The sequence below is a fragment of the Gopherus flavomarginatus genome, chromosome 3 (assembly GCF_025201925.1).
Source record: "Gopherus flavomarginatus isolate rGopFla2 chromosome 3, rGopFla2.mat.asm, whole genome shotgun sequence".
Classification (NCBI taxonomy): domain Eukaryota; kingdom Metazoa; phylum Chordata; order Testudines; family Testudinidae; genus Gopherus; species Gopherus flavomarginatus.
Window position 1 is genome coordinate 85,871,834 of NC_066619.1, and position 24,746 is coordinate 85,896,579.

General features: G+C 43.5%; 1 protein-coding gene across 1 annotated transcript in view; it reads left to right on the forward strand.

Moving 5' to 3' along the window:
- The window catches only part of SHC3 (SHC adaptor protein 3), an 84,618-nt gene that overhangs the window by 50,086 nt on the left and 9,786 nt on the right, over positions 1–24,746 (forward strand). Inside the window, exons 5-11 of the mRNA XM_050946067.1 lie at positions 1,439–1,492; positions 6,794–6,845; positions 10,967–11,093; positions 12,761–12,914; positions 15,550–15,643; positions 17,406–17,600; positions 18,522–18,817. Of these exons, the coding sequence (XP_050802024.1) occupies positions 1,439–1,492; positions 6,794–6,845; positions 10,967–11,093; positions 12,761–12,914; positions 15,550–15,643; positions 17,406–17,600; positions 18,522–18,817 (972 nt within the window). The remainder of the gene's footprint in view (positions 1–1,438; positions 1,493–6,793; positions 6,846–10,966; positions 11,094–12,760; positions 12,915–15,549; positions 15,644–17,405; positions 17,601–18,521; positions 18,818–24,746) is intronic.

The following is a 24,746-nucleotide window of genomic DNA, read 5'->3' on the forward strand; positions in this document are numbered from 1 at the left end:
TGTGGAATCTCCATCTCTGGAGATATTTAAGAGTAGGTTAGATAAATGTCTTTTAGGGATGGTCTAGACAGTATTTGGTCCTGCCATGAGGGCAGGGGACTGGACTCGATGACCTCTCGAGGTCCCTTCCAGTCCTAGAGTCTATGAGTCTATGCTGATTCACACCAGCTGAGGGTCAACCCCAAACATTTTGGCTTCTCTGCACAATATAGTCTCATTTAACTGAAAATAGAAGAGATGACTGATTTGTGTATCTATATTCACTACACTTGCTATGATGATGGAGGACTGGGAAATGAAGGGGCCTTTGACAAACCAGCACTCTGGTGGAGGTCTCCTTCTTTTCTGGTTTACACTAGGAGTGTTGGATTACCACAGAGAACATTCCTGGAATGTATAAAAATGTGGTCTGCTTTCTGTGGCATACCTTTCAGAATACTGAAAGCAAGGTTGGCCAAGTGGCTTTGTGATTAGTTCTTTACGGTGCTATCCAAGAAAGACAAGCTTGATTCTTGTTGCTAGTCTCTTGTTCATGGATCAGCTTTGGACTGGAGAGAATGGAAAAACAGCATTCTTAGTTTGGAGTAGGGAGATAAGGGACCAGTTGAGTCACTCCATTGAGTTGACCATGTTAGTTAGGAGTGACACTAAGACATGGAGTGAATTGCTGTTCAGTCCTCCTGTTACAAAGACCACTGTGATGCAGGTCTTTGAGCAATAGTGGGGAGAGAAACCCTCCCTCGGGGATAGAGGAATACAGTCATCCACTGAGAACAAAAATAATGAAAGATCTATTTAAAGGTTATCGTTGGGTGAGCAGATGGGGCTGGAAGTATTATGAAGGCAGCATGCATTACATGGAGGAAGCACTTCACCTTATTCTCTAATGACCCTTTCTGACTCAGCGAAGGAACTCCAAGAGACAGCCTTTTTCTCAAGAGGGAGGTACTGCTAGGCATGGTCTTTCAGGTGCAGGGAAAAAAGGGGAAAGGAAAATTAGTCAACTCAGGGAATGCCTCTCTCTATGACCCACACTCCCTTTCCACTGCTCTGACAGTTAACCCCACTGAGCCTGAGCGTCTATCTGCTGTCCACAATGTTCAAATCTGCAGGAGGTTATGGAAGCCCCTAACATTTGCCCTCTGCAGCCATGCAGGATTTCTAAGCTCTGTACTTTGGGTGAAATGTACCCTTTTGTTACATTCATCATTACCTGTGACAAAAACTCACTTTAACAGGTTAAAGTTTCTCCAAAATATCTTCAGGAAACTATATTTTCAGAAAGCAACAAAGAGTCTTGTGGCACCTTATAGACTAACAAATGTATTGGAGCTTAAGCTTTCATGAGTAAATACCCACTTTGTCAGACGCATGACTACCTCTCTGCAAAAGAGTATCTACTGACTCATACTTTTGTTTTTTTTTCTAATTCAAACAGATCATAGCAAATCATCATATGCAGTCTATTTCCTTTGCCTCTGGAGGTGATCCGGTAAGCATTTCTTTAGTCATTTTTTTCCATACGTATTGCTATAGGAGGACGTTATACCAGGATTTATCTCATGTCTTACTCAAAGGAAAATATAGCATGATAGCTTCTGTTTCTTATTTTGTAAGCTCTTCTGGACTGTTGCCATCAAACTCTTTTTGAGGGAAACCACTGACAGGCACTCACAAATCCTTCTGTATGAATGAGTGTCAGGAAAAGTGTCAAAGGGCCTAGAGCATTTCATATAAATCTTATAAATCCTGTAAGTAGGACCCTGTGGTTTTCAAAGTAAGCAGAGTATTTTCATATGGATATCCTTTTACTTTTCACCTTGATTGTTATCCATTTTGCCCTTCCTGTAGTAAAGGACTGAGGATGTGGCTGTATTTCTAGCCTGGTAGGTCCAGGTAACTTTTCTTTCCTTTCTTTTTCCTCAACTCTATCTTATGAAAATGGAGAACCAAATACTGCCCTCAGATATGTCCATTCCACTCATATGTTTGAGGAGAGGATGTGTCTTTTAGGAGAAGCCCAGTTCTGCATTTCTACTCTTGCTATGTTTAGTTTTCCTCTTCGACGCCTCTGTGCAACTCACATTCAATTCAGAAGGCAAATCTGGGCTTTTTACTTATCTACATATTTGTTTGAGCTATCCTCCCAATTTCATACTAAATACGCTTCAGAATATGTCCTATCTATGAAGACTTGAGAGAATCTCAAAACAGTAAAAGTCCCTCCTGAGTCTTGAAAGCTTTTACTCTAGATCGATCAACCCAGTCCCTGTTGTCAGGGACAGGTCCACTTACATGGCACATATAGCCCTTGCTATGAAATAGCTCTCTCATCTCAACTGCAAGATGAGTTAACTGCACCAGCTCTTCAGGGCAAAATATCCTTGACATGTTTGCAAACTGACTGTTATCAATATGCTAAATGGGTCACATTCATCCATGATGTAACTTTGCTAAACTCAATGGGAATACAGCAGGGATAAATTTGGGCCATGGTAAAATAATAATTCAGGGAGTAAAAAATTGATCAACAGCACCTGTGAAATACTACAGATTGCAATAGATACTGGAAATGAACAATTCCTGCAGTGGGCAGAGGTGTGATTAGTACAGTTGCCTGCCTCCATTGGAAAGTTTTTTGTCACCCCATCTGCCATCCCACATGCTAAGTCCTAGAAACGCCCCCACCCATTGGCAGAGTGATTTACCAGGAAACAGCATTACCAGCAGCAGCAGTAAGAGATCTGAATTGAAATAAACAAGGTCTATCAAATATTTCAGTGAGATGAAAGTCATGCCACTGAGTCACTGAGAAATCAAATTGTACCAAGTACAGGAGCCAACAAGAGCTGGTGGAACTGTAAAGTGGCATTCACACAACAAGACCGCTGCATGATGATCTCATCCTGGGGGTGGAAAGGAGGGTAGGCGTGAGCATCCATTCACATTCCGCAGGCTTGTCACAGTAGGCTCCTAGTTGGGAGAACTTTAAATAAAAGGAAGAGCTTGCTCATGTGGTTCCTGTCTCTCACAGCTAAACTTACTTACTGCTTGATACACCAAACATACGAAACCAGCCTAGCATATTCCCAATATAAATGTATTCATTGTTTTCTTTCCTCTTCAGGAGTGAAATCCACCACCACGCCCACAAAAGTCATTCCTCATACATCAGGTCATTGGGAGTATTAGAGATGCATGAACAGAGAGACGGGGCTATTCTGTTCTGTTCTATACACGTTCTTTTACTACCTTCATCACTGTGGTATCTGAGTGCATTGCAGTAGTGCATTAAGTGATGTGAGTGTTACAGTTCAGGGCAATTGCACCAGTATTCCCTCAGAGTGGTCCCTTGAGGGCACCCACTCTAAACTCCCAGCTCCTCAGCCATCACCTCTTTTGGGAAGAGACCCACATCTCTCTTCCTCCTGACAGTGATTATTGGAGACTGCACAGTTCCCTGCCTACACTGTGATATTCTCAGCAAGCCAGACTGTGTAAACAGGCCAGAGTCTGCATTTTGCTTTCTCTCCAGAGGATATGAACAGTTGGAATTACCAGCAGTCACAAGTTACTACTCGACTCTTTCTACGCAAGCACATTTATTCTTAAGGGGAAAGCATTACAGAGAAAACAAAAGAACCTACACACATTCTAATAAGTTTGCCAGAGTTCATCCCTCCCAACTCCTTGAGGGGAAAGCAGTGGATGTGTTATTCCTTGACTTTAGCAAAGCTTTTGATACGGTCTCCTACAGTATTCTTGCCAGCAAGTTAAAGTAGTATGGGCTGGATGATTGGACTATAAGGGGGATAGAAAGCTGGCTAGATCGTCGGGCTCAACGGGTAGTGATCAATGGGTCCATGTCTAGTTGGCAGCTGGTTTCAAGTGAAGTGCCCCAAGGGTCGGTCCTGGGGCTGGTTTTGTTCAATATCTTCATTAATGATCTGGAGGATGACGTGGACTGCACTCTCAGCAAGTTTGCAGATTACACTAAACTTGGAGCAGTGGTAGATATGCTGGAGGGTAGGGATAGGATACAGAGGGACCTAGACAAATTGGAGGACTGGACCAAAAAAACCTGATGAGGTTCAACAAGGACAAGTGCAGAGTCCTGCACTTAGGATGGAAGAATCCCATTCACTGTTACAGACTAGGGACCGAATGGCTAGGAAGCAGTTCTGCAAAAAAGGACCTAGGGTTACAGTGGATGAGAAGCTGGATATGAGTCAGCAGTGTGCCCTTGTTGCCAAGAAAGCTAACGACATTTTGGGCTGTATAAGTAGGGGCATTGCCAGCAGATCGAAGGATGTGATCATTCCCCTCTATTCGACATTGGTGAGGCCTCATCTGGAGTTCTGTGTCCAGTTTTGGGCCCCACACTATAAGAAGGATGTGGAAAAATTGGAAAGAGTCCAGTGGAGGGCAACAAAAATGATTAGGGAGCTGGAGCATATGACTTATGAGGAGAGGCTGAGGGAACTGGGATTGTTTAGTCTGCAGAAGAGAAGAATGAGGGGGGATTTGATAGCTGCTTTCAACTACCTGAAAGGGGGTTCCAAAGAGGATGGATCTAGACTGTTCTCAGTGGTACCTGATGGCAGAACAAGGAGTAATGGTCTCAAGTTGCAGTGGGGGAGGTTTAGGTTGGATATTAGGAAAAAACTTTTTGACTAGGAGAGTGGTGAAGCACTGGAATAGTTTACCTAGAGAGGTGGTGAAATCTCCTTCTTTAGAGGTTTTTAAGGTCAGATTTGACAAAGCCCTGGCGGGGATGATTTAGTTGGGAACTGGTCCTGCTTTGAGCAGGGGGTTGGACTAGATGACCTCCTGAGGTCCCTTCCAACCCTGATATTCTATGATTCTATGATTCCTTCTGGCTCTGTTAAGAGTCAGTGCTTCAAACCCCACAATGGAGGTTTTCTGTGGTCACAAATTCATAACAGCCTTAGTTCAGAACCACTACCCCCACAAACAGGTTAGTCTTTCTTGTGTGCAGCTTGGGCCTTTGATCTTGAGACTCCAAGAACAGGTAATCTGCAGATAATGGCCCTATCCTCAGGGTGGAACTTCAAGAGGCTGGGTTTTTGTATAACTGGAGATGGGGAATTTGCATTCATCTCTCCTTAGAGATTCCTCAGGTAAATCACTTGACAATGTTTGTCCCCAAAAGCCCATTCTTATACATTGTTCAGTACAGTTCTTTGAAGTTCATGACACTTCCCAAGGTTCACATCATATCTACCTCTAGAGAGGTTGCATACAATCCCGGCCCATGATAATACATAACCTTTGCATTTAATACAGTGGACTCAGAAGATACTTAAACTTAACCTATTAAGGTTTTTTTTCAAGGATATTGTAGGAAATTGCCATATCTGTCACAGGGACTAACATCTGCCACATGTGGTTTGTTCTTGCTCTCATCTTCTCCCCAGGAGAAGAACTGTGTATGCAATATAATGTTTTGTTTTGGTAGGCGAGGTTGAAGAAGTGTGACTCGCATTTGGAGCGGAAGATGTTGAAGTCTTTGATACCTTTACTTCTGTGCGATTTTGTTCTACAGTCTCAGCCCTGGTCTACACTAGTGGGGGGGTCGATCTAAGATACACAACTTCAGCTGCGCGAATAGCTGGAGTGAATAGCTGGAGCAGCCCCAGCACACTGGGCATACGAGCAGCACAGCTGAAGCACCTCCAACCCTAGTGCCCCCAGCCCCGGGCCTTTTGCACATTGGCCTCAGCCTCTTGGCCACAGAAGAGCAGGAAGGAAACTGGAAGCAGGCAGGAGGGGGCTTCGGGGTGGAGCATGGGCAGGGCCATACCAGGCTGTTTGGGGAGGCACAGCCTTCCCCTGCCTATGCTACCCGCCACTCATGGTTTCGGCAATCTTTTAGATATTGAGTGTCATGGACAAGACCCTGAGTCTTCTCTCAATTGGGGCCTCATCCAAAGCCCTCTGATGTTAATGTGAGTCTTTTAACTGATTTCAACAGCTTTGGAAGAGGTCCTTGCAATGGCGTAAATTAAGGGTAATGCTTTGGAAGTCAGTGGAGTGAAACCAGAGTGAGCGGGATCAGAACCAATCCCGTAAATGTTCTTGGAATAAAACAAGAATTGCTTTTGCACATGCTTGCCAGGTGTCTGAGCTGTAGGTGTTCAAATAGGATATTAATATGGTGCTCAACAGGGCATAGTTAGGCCCTGTCCACATTAAAATTGAACAGATGCCAGCATTAGCTGTGCTTAAGGGCAAGATGGAAGAGCTTTTTAAAAAGGAATTTACTTATCTGGCCAGCATTCCCTAGCCTTATTTATCAGTTAAAGGTAGTCACAAAACATAAAAAAGTAGCCTGGAAGACATGTAAAATAAAAAAAATTATTTTTCCTTATTCCTATTTTATTTGCATCCTTGTGTTAGGTTTACCTGAGAGTTGGTCTGTAGCATGGTTTTATATCATGGGTAAACTAACATATAAGAAAGGACTGCAAAAACTGTCCACACTGGTCAGGGAAACCATGCTGGAAGCCTGCTACAGACTAGCATGCTTAACCGTGGATATTGATGGCACAGTGTTAACTGTATTGTGAACATGGCCTTCGGAGTAATTCCATACAGAGGATGTACTCAGTCATATTGCTGTGTGTAAAATGGTGGGTTAGCTATCTGTCCCACTCTCACCACCAGGCTATCACTTCATGGGAAATACTTAAGTGATATGCTCTGCTCTTTTGTTACAGTGCAAAAGCAAATTCATATATTCATTATGTATATATATATATATTTTTTACAGGATACAACAGACTATGTTGCATATGTAGCTAAGGACCCTGTTAATCGCAGAGGTATGGTATTTTCTATATTTGGTGTCTTCCGTTTAAAAATATAAATTCATATTTTCAATTTATTGGATTTTTCCAGAAAAAGTAAATGCAACACAATAAAAAGTTGACATTAGGGATGATCACTGGAACAATCAGCACAGCAATAAATAGCAGCTACACACGTTAGTCCAGCCGATGTTTTGCCAGGATTAATATATTTCAAATCATCTGGATGCTCCTCATGCCTGGACTGGACCTTCCTAGCTTCTTTGCTGAATGTTGTGAGGAAGGAGATCATAACCCTCTTTGACTCTCCTCATGAAGGTACTTATGCACTGTAATTAAGTTACCTCTCAATCTTCTTTTTGATAAACTAAACAGACTGAACTCTAAGTCTCTCACTGTCAGGCATTTTCTCCATCTCTCAGATCAATTTGTGGCTCTTTTCTGCACTCTGCAATTTTTCAATAATCTTTTTAAAATGTGGACATTAGAACTTGACACAGAATTCCAGTATTGGCCTCACCAACACCATGTACAGGTGTAAAATTACCTCCTCACTACTCCTTTTATTATACATCTGTAATGGTGCGTTCTTATCTCAAGAGTGCCCCCTTGTGTCGGGGGCAATATAGCAGGAGTTTTAATATCCAGCATCCTCTTCAGGCCATCTTGCACACTACTCAGCTCTCTGGCTGAGAAGTAGCTAGTCCAAATCCCTTCTAGGGTAACAAAATGTCTAAGCAGAGTCCAAAGTATCCACCTATCTTCTGGGCCCTGGCTCCCAGCGGTTTCACTGCTTTTCCCCAGCTCTGGTGTCAAGTCTTGTCCTAAGTCTTCCTGAGGCCTTTAGCTTCCAACAGCCTCTGGCAGGTGGAATGAATGTACCTAAATGTCCCTTAATCCTTTCTTGCCCATGGTGGGGTTCACCCCCTCACAATATCCAATTGACACACCATTGCTTTAGGAGCTCATGTTCAGGTTTGTCCACTGTGACCTTTAAATCCTTTTTTGAATCATGTCTTTCCAAGATACAGTCCCTCATTCTGTAGGTATGACCTGCATTCCTTGATTCTAGGTGAATAGCTTTGCATTTGGCTGTACTGAAAGACATTTTGTTTGAACTGGACCAAGTTTAACAAGTGATCCAGAGCACTCTGTTTGACTGTCCTGTCCTCATTATTTACCACTCTCCCAGTCTTCGTGTCACCCACAACATTTATCAGTAGTGATTTTATATGTACTTCTACATCACTGCTGAAAATGTTACCATTTAAATTAGCACCCACAGCATGCTCCACATTATACACACATATAAGAAGACTCATTCTTTCCCTAAAAAGATTAAAATGGTACTTGTTCTTTCACAGTCTAATGCTCTCGTTCTTGCAGTTTAGCGTTGTCTGTCTTCTGGTCACCTAGTTTGTAACAAATCCTAAAGAAATATCTCAGTGTGAGCCAAACTTCTCCTTCCTTGTATAAGAAACCTAAGGGTGTGATCCATGAAGCAACTTAGATGCTTAAATTACAGCATTAGGTGCTTATGTCTCTGTGCCCAGCACCACTGTGATTCATGAAACTCCTGCTTGGCTGCCACCTAACCCTGTGGGTGCCTAAGCTCACTTGTCACCTAACTTCCTTCTGTAAAAGTTCCCTAGGTGCCCAAGTATTTGACCCTGGGGTATATGCACTGCTGCCTCCCTTTAGGTGCCCAGGTGCCTATACTGCGTAAGCCCCAGGGTGATTCATGAATCAGGGGAAGATAGGCATTCAGTTGCCTAAGTCATATGCAAAGCCTAATATGAGGCTTAACTGTTCCACTGTGGATAAATACTTGAACAGTCACTGGGCCAGAGAAAAAGAGAGAGCTCAGGGGTTAGGGCACCCACCTGGGAGGATGGGAGACCCAGGACCCAATCCCCCTGCTCCAATGACTCTCTCATTATTTGTTCAGCTTCAACAGGTGATATTGATGAAGTCCACCACCATTGGAATATCCCATAGCTGAGTGGCTAGGGCACCTACCTGAAAGGTGGGAGACCTCTGTTCAAATCCTTTCTCTCCTTCTAGCAGAGTAGGGACTTGAACCTGGATTGCCCATCTCTAGGTGAGTGCCCAACCAGTGGGCTACATACTGTAAGTAAGGTGAGCACCACTGCCCCCTTTTCCAGCCATTTTGTATGGAGCAAGGCAGGCACCTAACTCATTACCAGAAGTAAACACCTAAGCCACCTGACTCTGGGTGGCTGGTTCCTGTTTGTGGATCACTGGTGGAGATAGGCATCTATCTTTGAGAGAGGGGCAGGGCTTAGAACACATCCCTGTTGTCAGCATCTCCCATTGACTGGCATAGGTGGCTTCCTACCTAGCATACTGGCTTTTGTGGTTCCCATTCTTAGGTTCCAATCTCTCCCCATTCATTGTATAGGGAGCAGAAGGGCCTAACTTGGCTTTGTGGATTGCAATGTTATTCCTGTGATTTTCAGCACCTAAAGTTAAGCACTGCGATGCTGAGGGTTGCAACACCTAAGTCCCTTTCTGGATCCTGCCTCTACTTCTCACCTGCCCAGAAACCATCCTTGTATGTAAGGAGACAGTTTATCCATCGTTATTTTTAATATAACTTAAGTTTCTTTTCATCTCCCAACAGGTTTAGCAGCAGGCAACATATTCTCTTTAAATTCCCACTTCCACTATTGCATGCATACATATTATAATCCTTTGTTCAACTTCACTTCTTTCAGTCCACACGTTTGGAGACATCTGCACATTGCCTAGGGAATCCCTTGGTGCTGAATGTCGAACACAACTGGTCATACGGCTTATTCATGTAAGGCAAATTCACTTCATAAACCAGTGGTGTCAGTCCCAGTCTTTATGCAGGTGAAGTGTGCTGGGGGAAAATATCCATCTGCAACCCAGGGCCAGGAACATTTGCCCTGCATCAAGCATCACACAACTCTATGGGCAGGAATAGCAGCCACTGGATCTGCATAATTGCAGATCTCATGATGTCTTACCCTGGTCTATGTACAAATCCTTCCTGTATGCCAGCCTCTGTGGGACCACTGTGTAGACGCTCTTCAAGTGCTGTGTGACTGTTACTGACAAAATTGTACAAGCACACACAAATGTCAGTTTGTATTACATTAGTCCCTAGAGGCCCCAATTCCCTTGTGCTAGGCACTGGACACACAGGCTTGTCTGCATTGCAATCAGGAAGTGTAATTGCAGAGTGTGTAGAGATACTCAAGCCATCTTTGATCCAGCTATATTGCAGGCGCAGATTCTTATTGCTCAGTTAGTGAAAAGGGAGTGGGTTTCTCGGCCCCCAGCAGGTGAAGAAATGGTGTAGCCAGCCTCCTTCCATACAGTTCCAGAGTATCAGCCTGGAAGAGTGCAGAGAAGGGGGTCACTGTCGAGCTGATGTATTGGCTCTATGCCACCCAGGGATTTCCCAGATAGCCAGTTATGCCAACGCACCATACCTTTGCATCACTGGAGCCATAGCAGAGCCAAAAATCTGGCTGGTATCCTATATATGAATATCTCCCTCACACCTCATTTTGGGGAAGTTCAAAACCAACTGGAAACTTTGTCGCACAGGCACACATCAAGATAAGTAGATTAGAAAATCACCTAAGATGGCAATAAAATTATAGAAAACAGATTAAAGAGAAATAAAGGTAAATTTAATTTGGAATGATCTGAAAATGTTCTCTAGTGTCTATCTCCTTATTTTAATAGAAAGCTCAGAATTCTCCTGTAACTTTCTGCACGCAGTCAGGTGATAATGAATGACAGTCATTAAAGCTTCTCTTCTTGAAGGAGTTTTTCAAATTATGGGCCCTGATTCTGGTCTTACTTACACTAGTTTTACACCGTTGTACGATAATTTCATTGGATTGGAGCGAAATCACTCCTGATTTCAGATGGTGTAAGTGAGAGGAGAATCAAGCCAATGTCTTAAGTTAACTGTAGCTAATTGCTATTTTTGTTCATTCAGATTTTAATAAAATCTATATGTCATGAAAAGAACTGTCCTAGGCCTGGATGTCCTTGTGCCATTAATTACTGCATAACAGCAAAGACTGTGTAAATAATGGTGTGTAAATGTTGGCGTCTTTCTTTCTTTCCTCTAGCATGCCATATACTGGAATGCTGTGATGACCTGGCCCAGGATATTATCAGCACCATAGGGCAAGCATTTGAACTTCGATTTAAGCAATATTTACGGTGTCCCTCTATGATACCTGCTCTCCATGATAAGTGAGTAACATTGTAGTAGAATCTTTTCTAGTCCTTCAGTTTTCTTCACCAGCTGATAAAGTGAGGGGTGAATCTATGGCTGTGCTGTGGATGAAAATGTCTTAGAAGAACTGGATTTTAAACACACTTCAAAACAGGTTCCTGATAAATGAATGAAACATGGTTTGCCTGATCAATGTGGATGGGCCATAATCATTTTAAAATCACGTTTAAACATGGTCTCTAGGATCAATTGTTTTAAAATTATAATGTCCTGCCCATACTGGCTAGTCAAACACTAGTTAGAGTTCAAGACAGGTGCATAAATTCAGAGGTGATGTGTGCTATAGGAGATATATTGCAAACGACTAAGTGAGACAAAGGGAGCCTAAATTGGTATAATTTACATAGTGAGTGACCAGAACAAGTTGTAAATTACACCAGCTAAGAGTCATCTCTATATTTGGCCCCAGGTCAAAGCACTATTTTAAGCATGGTTTTTAAATGGCTACGCCCTGGCCCATATCCACACTGAAGGTCTTTAAGCCATGTTAGCCTAAATCTGTTTAAAATTTGTTTTTAAATCCAGCTTTATACCCAAAGTGGATGGATCCTTGAAGTAATGCAAGTGGAGGAACTTCCCAGGAAGGTTGGAATCTATCCTGCAGAGTTTCTTTGTAAAGACATGAATGTTCATGACAGATTTTGGTCTGTTCGTTTTAGAGATTTTTCTTTTTGCTGCAAGTCATAAAAATCATCATAACCCTTACTTGGAGTCAAAGAAACAGGCTTTCTAAAAACACATACATAGAGGTCAGACTGCTCCCCCACGAAAAAAAGTGCACATGGAAGGGCCGAGTGGGAGGAAACCCTATGTGAGATTGTTCTAAAAGGGGAACTGGATTTACCCCCTAACAAATTAGCCTATGGTTCAGCCTTCACACTAATTTTCACATCCCTTTCCCCCACCTCAGTCTCTGTCTACAGTAACATTTTTAGAAACTTTCCCACCAAAGCTAGGACCATATCAGCTCTATTGGTGTGAGCAACATTTTGGTTAGATGTATTCTTGAGGGTTTCATCACATGACATAATCTTTAATTAAAGATTAATCTTTAATTCTTGGGGACTCCAGGACAATACTGAGTTTTGGCAACCCTACACATAGTGAGTGTAGAATGCTACCATTCTGATTTGGAAGAATTTTACCTTCCCTTTGCACTGATGTAAATGACAACTTGATGTGCAGTGAAACAGAGAATCGGCCTATTGAATGCACAAAGTCATTCCCGATTCACACCAGGGTTATTTAGATCAGAATCAGGCCCCGAGACATTATGAAGGAATCCTTTTTTTATTATCAACAGCCAATCAATCACACAAATAATACTACAAATAACATGGTAAATGTAACTAGGAAAGGTGTTGTAAAGAAGTTTTTAATGGTTGTCAGTAATAGGGGTATATAGGACCTGATCCAAAACTCTCTGAAGTCAATGGAAGGCTCCCATCAACTTCAGTGGACTTTGGATCAGCCTCATTACAGGGGTGGAGTGCTGTTTGGTTCATCCTATTTTACTTCGTAAACGTCGCTTAATTGTCAAAGGGCTGGGTAGCATATGGCCCATGTAGCTAGTACTACAGCACTTCGAGTGCTGCAAGACGAGTAACATAATCCCTTTCTACAGGATGCAGAGTTTTGATGAACCTTGGATGGAGGAAAATGGAGAGCCAGCAGAACATCCCTATTACAACAGCATTCCTAATAAAATGCCTCCTACTGGTGGCTTTATTGATGCTAGATTCAAAACTAGGATCCCAAATGCCGCAGATACTGCTCAGGTCAGTGAAATGTTACCTGCTTAGCTCTCTTATTCAATCAAAAATTTGAAAGCAGCATTTTATTTCCAGATCAATGCACTGACAATATTAAATATCTTGTAAGTTTTCATATATGGCTGAATAGTACTGTGGCACCTTATTTATTGCTGCTTCATATTCATTCATGGATTTGAATAAGAAATGAAACATGGCTCTGTATTGTTTATTATTAAATTCTGGCTCATCCTGCAAATGGGTGTGCTGGGGGAGAAGAGGCTGAAGATGACCTCTTACCCATTACACCTGCTCAGTAGTCAGGCAAAACCATATCCTTCCAGATCACAGAATGCTAGATGAGAGTGGTCACTGGCCAACATTCATTGTCCTCATAGGACATAGCTAAGTAACTAGGGAGGAATTATAAGGTCCCCATTCTCTGTTAACACACAGAAGGAAAGATAGTGTACACTGTTCCCTTTTGGACTAGCCCTATGAAGCTTTCTGAAAGCCTTAAAGACTGGACTGTAGAACGATTTTTCCTCTTTCTCTGGCTCAATTAACATTTAATTATTCAGATATATAATTTCAGTGGAACAACTTCACTAAGAGCTCCTCAGCAGGAATCCCCTTTGCCCTAAGAAGTGGCAAATTCCTGTTCAAATCCCTTCTCTTCATCAGGCAGAGATGACTTGAACCAGGGGTCTCCCACATCCCATGTGAGTACCCTAACCACTGAGCTATAAGAGAGGTTCTCCTCCTTCACATCCTCTCTCCCATTATGTTGTGTGGAGTTAGGTGACCTCTGAGCACACCTAGTGGATTGGGCCCTTCATGTTAGTTAGGTAGAGTAGTGCCTGTCTTCCCCCAGTTCTGTGGATCACTAGCAGAGCTAGGTGCCTCCCTGCAACTTGGGTTTAGGCACTTATCTCTGTGAGGGAATGGGGCTTAATACCCATTCATTTTATCAGCATCTCCTATTGGCTAGATTAGGTGGCTTTGTGGGTTGTCTTCTAAGCTGGCTATCTCTCCCTATTCATTGAATAAGAGCCGAGGTGCCTAACTCAGCTTTGTGGGTTGCAGTGTTGTTCCTGTGATTTTTCTAGTCACCTAACAGTTAGGTGTTGTGATGCTCAATGCACAGTTCCTAAGTCCCTTTGTAGATCTGGGCCTAGAAGCCTACATAGGGATAGAGAGCTATTCTCTTGGCTAGCCTAGGTAACTGGATCAGGTGGGTCCTGTTAGCTCCAACCCATGACATAAAAAGGGTTGAGCCTGTGTATGAGGCACAGGCAGCAGCAGCAAATCCAGAAATAGCCGAGCTCAAGTGCATATCCTGATAGAAGGTTTATTTATAAGGTTGCCTTATAAATCACATTTCTCCCTGTCCCCTGCCCCCCCACACTATTATTACATTGAACACCTAAGAATGCTATAACTGAACATGCTTAGGGAGGGGAATTTTTTACACATTTTTCCATTTGCTTGCTTTGTGCAACTGATTTTTCATATATCAGCTTTACTATTTCTCCTGTACAGTCACTATCCCCTGCTGTATGTATGACTTTTTCCCTCCAGAACAGGGGAAACATTTTTTGAAACAGGATACTTTGATTCTAACCAAACCAATTGGCAGAGGGGGGAGGGATAGCTCAGTGGTTTGTGCATTGGCCTGCTAAATGCAGCGTTGTTAGTTCAATCCTTGAGGAGGCCACTTAGGGAGCTGGGGCAAAATCAGTGCTCAGTCCTTGAAGGGAAGGCAGGGGCCTTGACTTAATGACCTTTCAGGATCCCTTCCAGCTCTGTGAGATAGTATATCTCTATATATCAAGACTCAGGGGCAGGGATAGCACCTAAAACTAGTTTTTAAATTGACTAATATTTCAAGCTGGTAGTGTTCTCTTAGGGTAACAGTAAAGGAAACCCCAGGAAAGGGTAGTTTGGCTGCCATCCAGTTGTTTGTGTGCTGGATGTTTGTGCACTTCCTTACAGGGCCAATCCTACTGTTTTCATTCAGGCAAAAATACAAGAATTGGGCTCAAAGTCTGTGCTCCTTCAAGCTGATCCATGAAGACAAGTCCTTGCACCTATATGGAGTCCCATTGACTTCAGTGGCACTGAGAAGCTATAAGAGGCTGCCCATATAGACTTCTGAAATCAGTGGGGATCTGCTGATCTGAGTGGAACAGCACTCAGCATCTGAGCCAAAGATTGTAATGTTGGCAACACATTTCTATTTAATTCCCAGAGATACCTTGTCTGATGAGAACCCCCTCCCACCATACAGTCAGTAGGTACCAGTGAGTGAATCTTTCTGTTAATCCTTTTGAAGACGCTTGCTCATTCTTGTATTCTAGCATCTGTTTTCTGCAGAGCATCCTTAATAGGTTGTTAGGGTTTGCCAAATAAAGAAGGCTGCATATTGTATAGAATAAAAACAGGAAGGAGTGAAGTTCTCATGAAGGTCACTCACACTGTCATTCCCCTACACAAACACATTCAAGACAGAATGATCAATCATAGTGTCATGCATAAAGAATGAAAAGAAGACTAGGTTTAAGTAGAACAGAACTGAACAAAGCCTCAAAGATGAACAGTGCATCACAATGTTTTAAAGGAAGGAGTAGTTGAAGAATTGTTGTTTGTATGTCCACTCTAGTCTGCAGCAGCAGCAAGAGAACAAACATACTACCAGAGTCGACACTTCGGAGACAAATTCAGTGAAGACTGGCAGCATGCTCCTGTTAAACAAGGTGAGTTAAACTTTAAAGTAATTATACTTCTCAAAGGATATGTCTGCACTGCTGCTGCAGGATTGGTTTTTTTGTTTTTGTTTTGTTTTTTTGTTGAGAGTCTCAGCCTGGGTCAACTGACTCAGGATCATGGGGCTTACATTAAGGGACTAAAAATGACAGTGTAGACGTTCCTGCCTGGGCTGGAGCCCGGGCTCTGAAACCTGGCAAGTGGGGAGAATTTCAGAGCCTGGACTCCATCCTGAGCAGAAACCATATATGCTGCTATCTTTGATCTTGCAGTGAGCCCAAGTCAGTTTAGCCAGGCTCTGAAACTCACTGCCATGTTTTGTTTTTTAGTGTAGACATTATATAGGCCCCAATCATAGAGTTGGATTCGATTGGGTGGATTGGGGACATATGGTGAAAGTCTGATACATGGAAATCTTGCAGCAAGACACTATAGTTAATTGATAGTTTCTTTTCTTCCTTAAAGTGAATTTTAGCATCAGTGTTTCTGAAAGGTATTGGATAAACAGCTCTGGGAACTGAAATCCAATATATATTCTGAAACACACACATGAACACACACAGGTGTGTGTTTTTCAGAATATATATTGGATTTCAGCTCCCAGAGCTGTTTATTTAATCATATTTAAAAACTGCTGATTTTTCAACCCCTTGGAACTCTTTGTTTTCTGCTTAAATGCAAATTAAGCAGAGCACACATTCTTTTGTTTCAGACAGACCTGTTTGCCATTTTCTGTTTGGGCAGGGTTGTGGTTTGGAACATGTGTTAATAACACCATACAGTAGTATTGTGTATACAATTGTCAGAGGGGTAGCCGTGTTAGTCTGGATCTGTAAAAGCAGCAAAGAATCCTGTGGCATCTGACGAAGTGGGTATTCATCCAGAAAGCTCATGCACCAAAACGTCTGTTAGTCTATAAGGTGCCACAGGATTCTTTGCTGCTTTTGTATATACAATGTTGTTCAGGACAATTGTTGACCAGTAAATTATGAGTTTTTAAAGGATACTTTACAAGGCATACTTTGTACAAAGATTATTACAGTAATAGTCAAAAGGCGAATACAGGGGTATGGGCCATCACAGTGTCTGTGCATGCACGTATGTGCATCTATGAGCTGAGCTGAGCAAACTATTTGTAACAAATAATTGATTTCTAAAATTTTCCTGTTTTGCTTTTTGTGAACGTCATAAGCAAATCATAATATTCTGTAATATATTCATTATTCAGAAATTTTTGCACGTCTTCATGAAATTTCCCCCTCATTTGGCTACTTTGCAGTGTTGTTTCAGATATTTGATATTTAAATTTCAAAGCTGATGCTGTGTTGGTTGGTTACCTAAGCCAGATTAGTTTACTTCAGTTCTCTGATCACATGACATAGGTAACTAACCAACGCTGCCCCAGTTTTGAATATTCCAATAAAAAACAGCCAGTGGTCAGGTTTAAAATTCACTTTCCTCCTGTATTTGTGCTAGTAAGCAATAGGCAGAAAGTGAAGACAAAAGGACCATGAATGCAGTCAAATCAAAATCAGTTTTGAATTTGAATGACTATTCGAGAACAATTTTTCCCCTGTGCCATGCTCTAATAGACAGGCGTGTTGTTTGTCTTTTCATCTCTCTTTCCAGAGACTGTTGAGTCTGCACTTTGGTTAGTGACACCTCCTGTGTTTATTCTAAACAAAACTGCTTTATCCTTCCAAATGCTATGTTAAAGAGAGGGGGGAAAAAGAAGTCTTTTGAATTTTCCAGGGTCCTTGGACATTTACAGCGTGCCAGAAGGGAACCCTCAGGTAACCCCAACAGGAGAGGTGCCAGCTTATGTGAACACCCAACATATAAACATGGAAGCTCTACTTGCACTTCAGGCAGATGCTGAAAGTGCATTCAGTGGAACAAAAGAGTGTACCAAAGACAGCAGTCCAAGAAAAGATCTGTTTGATATGAGTGAGTTCCCTGTTAACTCTCACCTCTAATGAAAGACCCTACATCATTAGTATTTTATTTTGGACCAATAGAATTGCCATTTGCTCATTCCTGAAATGGTTTGAATTAATGAAGGTGATTCATATCTTTCTGAGTTTGAAATTATTAGTGCTTATAGTTTTGAAGCTAAATCAAGGTAAAAGGTGTTAACCTGCATCTACACTAGGAAGAAGGTTGAGATTAGGTAACGTGTTAGCTCGCACTGATCTAACCTAGACTTCTTTTCCTAATTTAAGATGTAAACTCAAGAGTTTATCATAGTATGTAATTAAACATCAGGGATCTTTGTTAAATTAATACTCTGTTTTGAAAAGAGAGCAGATATCTGTGTAATAAACATGACTATGGAGATTATGCACTTTATTTAAAATGAAGTCCTCCTAACTTTGTGGGGGAGGGATAGCTCAGTGGTTTGAGCATTGGTCTGCTAAACCCACGCTTGTAAATTCAATCCCTGAAGGGGCCATTTAGGCATCTGGGGCAAAAAACTGTCTGGGGATTGGTCCTGCTCTGAGCAGAGGGATGGACTAGATGATCTCCTGAGGTCCTTTCCAACCCTGATATTCTATGTTTCTAGCTAGCCAGACAATAGGAGAGCTCTGATCCTATCCAGAACATATAAATATGTGACCATTAGCAATTAGTCAAAATTGTCTCTGATTTTTAATATATTTGTTTACAAACAATATTCTCTATGTTCTTAATATATTATATAGACTAATGGGACTAGTAATGCACTCTACTGTGTTTCTTCTTCTTAAGGATAAATGGAAGTTGCTATTACAAGAAAATAAACCATGGTTAAAATGACTGGAATTGTATTTTTTTGTAATGCAGTTTACCTGTGAGTGATCTTGCACTTCTTTCTGTGCCTGTAACCAGAACCTTTTGAAGACGCTCTCAAGAACCAGGCAACTGGGCCTGCGCTGAATAAGGCTCCCTCGGTTGAGTGCACCAGTCCTCGATTACCCAGAGCAGCTAACTGCACTATAATGAACGAGCTGAATACGGAGCCTTGGTATCAAGGAGAGATAAGTAGGAAAGAAGCAGAACAAATGTTAAAGAAATGTGGAGACTTCCTGGTCAGGAAAAGCACCACAAATCCAGGCTCCTATGTGCTGACTGGTATGCACAATAGGCAAGCCAAACATCTTCTTTTAGTGGATCCGGAAGGAACTGTAAGTGTTGAATCCTGGATGAGAGTAAAAAAGTGTCCGACTCTATATATTTTCTGTAAGCCAGAAAATGAACCCTACTGATAACAATTACTTATTATTACAGGCATTTGTAAGGTTCCCATCACCTAACCTTAAATCTCAACTCATGATGCTTAGCTGAAGAACTGCTGCAGCATTTCTACATGGCGAGGTAGCTCTGAGGCCACTTCCTCTAGTCTAATCCTCAGTGCAATATGAGGCAGTCAAAGGTATTAAGTTACTTTTGTGGCCCTCAGATCCCATGGCTGTCTGGGGAGCAGTCTGGTCCCTCGCATTAGTTAGAACAGCCTTTGCACTGCTTTTATTTCCACCCAGCTGCCTGAGGCCCCAATGAGTTGTTCTGATAAGAGTGATCTCCATTGCATAGGGGCGTGACTTCCTTCTCTGGGAATAGGCTCTCACTCAGGCCTGGGAGAGAAAAGGCATACTCTGTCTCTCTGCTACCTGAGGATTCCCTTAGCTGGTTAAATTGGCTTTCTAGCAGCAAAGCAATATAAAGTAGCCAGAGCTGTGCATGAAAACTGGTCCTTGGTATTTCTGTAGCTGCCCATCACTGAAAAAGTAAGCAGCAGTGACTCTGAAAAAGATTTCAGGGTTGTGGTGGATAATCAGCTGAACATGAACTCCTAATATAATGCTAAGGGCAAAAGATCTAATGCTATCCTTGGATGCATACACCAGGGGATCTCAAAGAGGAGTAGAAAGGTTATATTTGGCACTATGCAACCACTGCTGGAATACTGTGTCCAGTTCTGCTGTCCACAATTCAAGAAGGATGTTGGTAAATTAGAGAGGGTTCAGCGAACAAATGCAAGAATGATTAAAGGATTAGAAAATGTGCCTTTCAGTGATAGACTTAACGAGCAAAATCTATTTCGCTTATCAAAAAGAAGGGGTGATGTGGTTGCAGGCTATAACTCTCTTCATGGGCAACAAATATTTAATAATGAGCTCTTCAGTCTGGCAGAGAAAGATATAACATGATCCAGTGGCTGGAAGTTGAAGCTAGACAAATTCACTGGGAAATAAGGTGCACATTTTTAACTGTGAGAATTATTAACCGATGGAACAATTTACTAAAGGTCATGGTGGATTCTCAATTACTAACAATTTTTAAATCAAGATTGGAAGTTTTTCTAAAAAATCTGCTCTAGGAATTATTTTGGGGAAGTTTTATGGCCTGTGTAACAGAGGAGGTCAGACTAGATGATCACAATGGTCCTTTCTGGCTTTGGAATCAATGCATCTGTGATAGTTTGTGAAGAGGCTCCACCTGGTATGAGAGGGTGGAGAGCAACATATTTCAGTTCCCTTTTCCTAGTGGCTAATCACTCTGGCACTTAATATAAGACTTTCTATTCCTGTGTAAAATGTTAGTTTAAGTAATAAGAACCAGAGCAACAGGTTCCTGACAAACTAGTGTATATGGTATACATATAGAAGGACTAATCCTGTTGGGCCTCACTCCTGCTGACTTCAACAGAAAAACTTGCAAAAGGGCAGCGGGGTTTGATTCACAAAAGCTTTGACTAGAGAAGGTTGCTGTACATGCTATCATTGTATTTGTCACAAGAGGGCATTCAAAGAATATTATTAAGATGTTTTCCATTATAACTGGATTACTTCTGAGGTTACATGTGCTTGTATCAGCCTCGGGAAGCCAGCGAAAATGAGTGCTGAATCTCTGAAACAGGAACCTCTTCGACTCTGATTGAAAGTTTACCAGTGTTTTGTGACCCTGCAGAAGGGCATTTTGGTTTATCTGCAATACACATACAAATAGCTACCTCTTGAGTGGGGTGCCATGAGGATTAAATAGTAGGGTCCTATCATACCTTTAATGCACAAGCCTGCAATATGGCTGTTGCAGAGATGCAGTGTCCTGGCTGGGGTTCTGGTAGGCAGGGAGCATGGGGCCATTGCTACACAGGGTGCACCACATATTCTCCTCTGTGCCCAACCAAGATATTGGCCTCACATCTCTCCACTCCTTCCCCTTAAGGCAGCAAGAACCTGCTACCCTCCCTGCATGAGGATCTCCTTGCATCACCTCTCTCCACTTGAGTCCATTTGTAATGCACCTCTGAGTCACAATGGCTACACTGCTTCCTCCTTGCTCTAGGGCTGGGAAAGTAGTAATTTACTGGTGGTCTATACCAATATTTAGCAAATTACAGCACTCACCCCCAATCCCACCCCTTTGCTCAGTGCCAGGCAGCAAGAAGTGATGAAAGAGCCAAGGATCCTGTCATTACCTTCCCAACATACCTCCTGGAGGTGAGGAGTAGTTGAGATGTCTTACCTAGTATCTCCTACCCATCTGGGTTGAAGATCCATGTAACCTATGCAGAGATGGAAGAAGGTTCTGATTTCTGTAACAGGGTGGCCTGCCTCTTTAAGGGCCAGGAGGGCTTGGGTCAGCCAGCTCTGTTCAGTTAGCCCCACTCCATTACACTTATGTTGAGCGTGAGGTTTAAAAGGAGGAAAGCCAGTGTCTGCTTGCTGGCTAGGGAGGAGATTTCCTGAGCTAGAAAGGGGCCTTTCCAAACTTGACTCTCCAGGCAGGAGGCCCTGAGAGTTGCTGCTTGACAGAGAGTGAGAGGCAGCTGCAGAGTTGCAGGTGGTAAGAGAGTGGCAGGTAGCAGGAGGTTCCTGCAGCAGAGCTTGGCCATGTGGGAGGGCTCAAGCCTAGAAGCTAGAGGCAGAGGGATGAAGAAAGTTGAGCAAACTGAGCGAGTGCTGGACCCTCTTCTGGGGAAGAAAGGACTGCAGACAGGAAGACTGGAAGGTTCCTTGTGAGAAGAGCAGAGATAGACTCCAGAAGGGGCTGGAGTGTCTACTTGATAAAAAGCAGGCTGGCACTGAAGAGGTATTCTGGCCTGGCAGAGGCATTGTAATAATAGACTGTATTTTGGGATTGAGGTCAGTTTGAATTGTTTATGTTAATAAACCCAGATGCCAAGAAGGGGAATTATTGGCCACAAAAAAACCTCTAGTGGAGTTATTGAATGAGGGGCTTTGACTCAACGGAAACTGAGGCAGGGCGCACACACACACACACACACACACACACACACACACACACACACACACACACACACACACACACACACACACACACAGTTCCCTGAAGCCAGAAGGGGGCCCCAGGAGGCGGTGGGCCCTGGTGCACTCCTTCTGTGTTCCGTTTATAGGCTTGCAGTCCAAGTTTCAATCTAGCCCCAGAGTTTTCAATACAAATGGAAACATCCTCCACCACCACGTCCCTCATTGCAAAGCATCATTTTACACATATCATACTTCATATACTTATGTAACCCTTCTGCCCCTCTAGTTGGCAGCAACAAGGGCCGGGTTCAGTATCCAGGGGTTCCGTTTCAGTAACACTATGCATAACCGGCTCGAGCCCCCACCCAGTGACCTGGGACACTCACATACCACACCCCCCTGGGCACCTCTAGGAGGCAATACTTCCCCTCTCGCAAGCATGGAGTCTGAGTGTAGCAAAATCTTTTTTAATAAAGGAAGGAATCAATGCGGCATCCCATTGGAGAAACACCACAAACAGGGTTATAACACAAACCATAAACAAAAACCCACCTCCAAGTACGTTTGGCACTGTCCTTTTTCCGCTTAGGGTTTTAAGTCCAATCACCCCAAAGTCCAACAACCCAAAAGTCTCTGGTCAATGCCACCCCAGAGTTCGAGAGTCTATCTGTAGAGGTCCCTCCCCCCAGCCTGGGTAGAAAGGGGCACCTTACGTGCTCCAGGGCCAACTGCCCTGCCTCTCCGTGGGTTCTGCTTCCGCCTTCTCCACGAACTGCTCCGCTTCACCAGCCGCTCCACTCTGCTCCTCCAGCCGTCCTCAGGAACTGCTCCGCTCCACCAGCTGCTCTGCTCCATGAGCTGCTCTGCAAAACTGCTCGGCTCCGCTCACTCTGTGGGCCGCTCCACCTGTCCCGCAGCTACTCCGCTCTGCCAGCCACTCTGCTGCCACCAGCTGTCCCGTGATCCGCTCCAGCCGTCCCCGCAACTGCTCCACTCCGCCAGCTGCTCTGTTCCACAGCATATCTTCAGGCTCCCCCACTAGCTAGCACAATGCTCAGTGCTCTCAGCTAAGTCATTTCAGCTTTTTTGTGATTTCAACTCTTAGTGATCTCAGCTTTTAGTGGGGGAGCCCCAGTGCTAGTGCACCATTAGCCCAAAGTGAGTTCAGCTCAGCCACCTGTATTTAGATTCTTGAGGGAATAAAAAAATCAACTCTGACATTCCACAGTGGAGAGAGGAGGGGGTGCAACTGGTGCTTCTGGCTCCACAAGGAGCCTGCACCACCAGGCACAGATACCTGTCCCCAGCCTCTCTACTTCACTGGGTTTTGGAACCCATGACCCTTGTCTAGCAAGTACCACCCAACTGAGGGTGAGTCATTTGTCACCAAGCAGTCCCACCGCTCAGCAATCTGGGATAGGGTAGGCGTGTCTATGCAAATAAACTCTCTGACATTCTTTCCACCAGATGTCAGGGTAGAGCTTATCCTGACTCTGCTTACATCCTTCCCCCAGCCAAGAATTTGTCGTCCCGACAAATCACATTCCCTACTATACCAACTTATTGGTCCCCTCCAAAAGGCATTAGATAGCCCACTTTAGCTTTCACAAACCTGTGTGCTAAATGTATAGGCTCCTCACTAATCACCCCAGGTGCATCGTAAGTTAACCGTTTCACTGGTCTTATTACCCTGTCTCGCCTATTAAGAATCTCTGTTGCTATGGTAGGGGGGACATCCTCTTGAGTGCCGGATGGGGAGGTTTCCTGTGAGTTCCCCTCAGATACTGGCATAGGCTCCTGCATTTCTAGTTCTAACAGTGGAGGGTCGCAGGTGCTCTGGACATCCTCCATCTGTATGTCACCATTGTCCAATAGCCTGTGTAAGTCATTACACGGGGGTCCCACCAGTGGCTCAGGGATGTCAGGAATGGGCCTAAATACTTCTGCCATAGGGTTTAGGGCGGAAGAGGATGTGCTCTCTTCTGATTCAGCGGATCGAGACTGAAATCTTGTCTTCATCCCAGGATACACCATGGTTGTGTCTTCCTCCTCAGACTCACTGTCAGATGTGCCGAGTAGGGGTAGGTTAGCTGCAGGAGGCCGGCTGTCCACATTGGAAGGCGGCTTTGGTACAGCACCTTTGTTCTGCCCAGTTGCCCTGTTGTGGCCCACCTCATAAGGGCTGCTTACCAATTCTCCCACAGGGAGCAAAAGGTTTCTATGCACGGTTTTGGTCTGCCCTGGACCCTCTTCAGGTTTTATCTTGTAGACCGGCAGGTCTCCTAGCTTTTCCATCACTAAGTAAGGTATTGCCTTCCATCTGTCAGCTATCTTGTGTTTGCCAGCAATACCCAAATTTCTCAGCAGGACTCTGTCCCCTGGCTGGAGCTCTTGCAGACGTACCCTAGCATCATATCGATGTTTGTTGCGGCCTGCATTCTTCTGAGCTGCAGATGTAGCTAAGTGATAAGCATCCCGCAGCTTTTCTCGTAGATGGGATAGATATTGCTGGTGAGTTTCATAGCTATCTCCATCCTCGGATACACCAAAGCACAGGTCTATGGGTAATCTTGGTTCTCGCCCAAACATTAAGAGATATGGGGTGACTCCCGTAGCGTCGTTCTTTGTGGCGTTGTAGGCGTGCACTAGAAATGCGACATGTTGGCTCCAGGTTGCCTTCTGCTCTGGCCGCAAAGTCCCTAACATATCTAACAGGGTTCGGTTGAACCTCTCCGGCTGAGGGTCACCCTGTGGGTGATAAGGCGTTGTCCTTGACTTTTTAATTCCTGCTATCCTCAGCACCTCCTTCAGAAGGTGACTCTCAAAGTCTCGTCCCTGATCC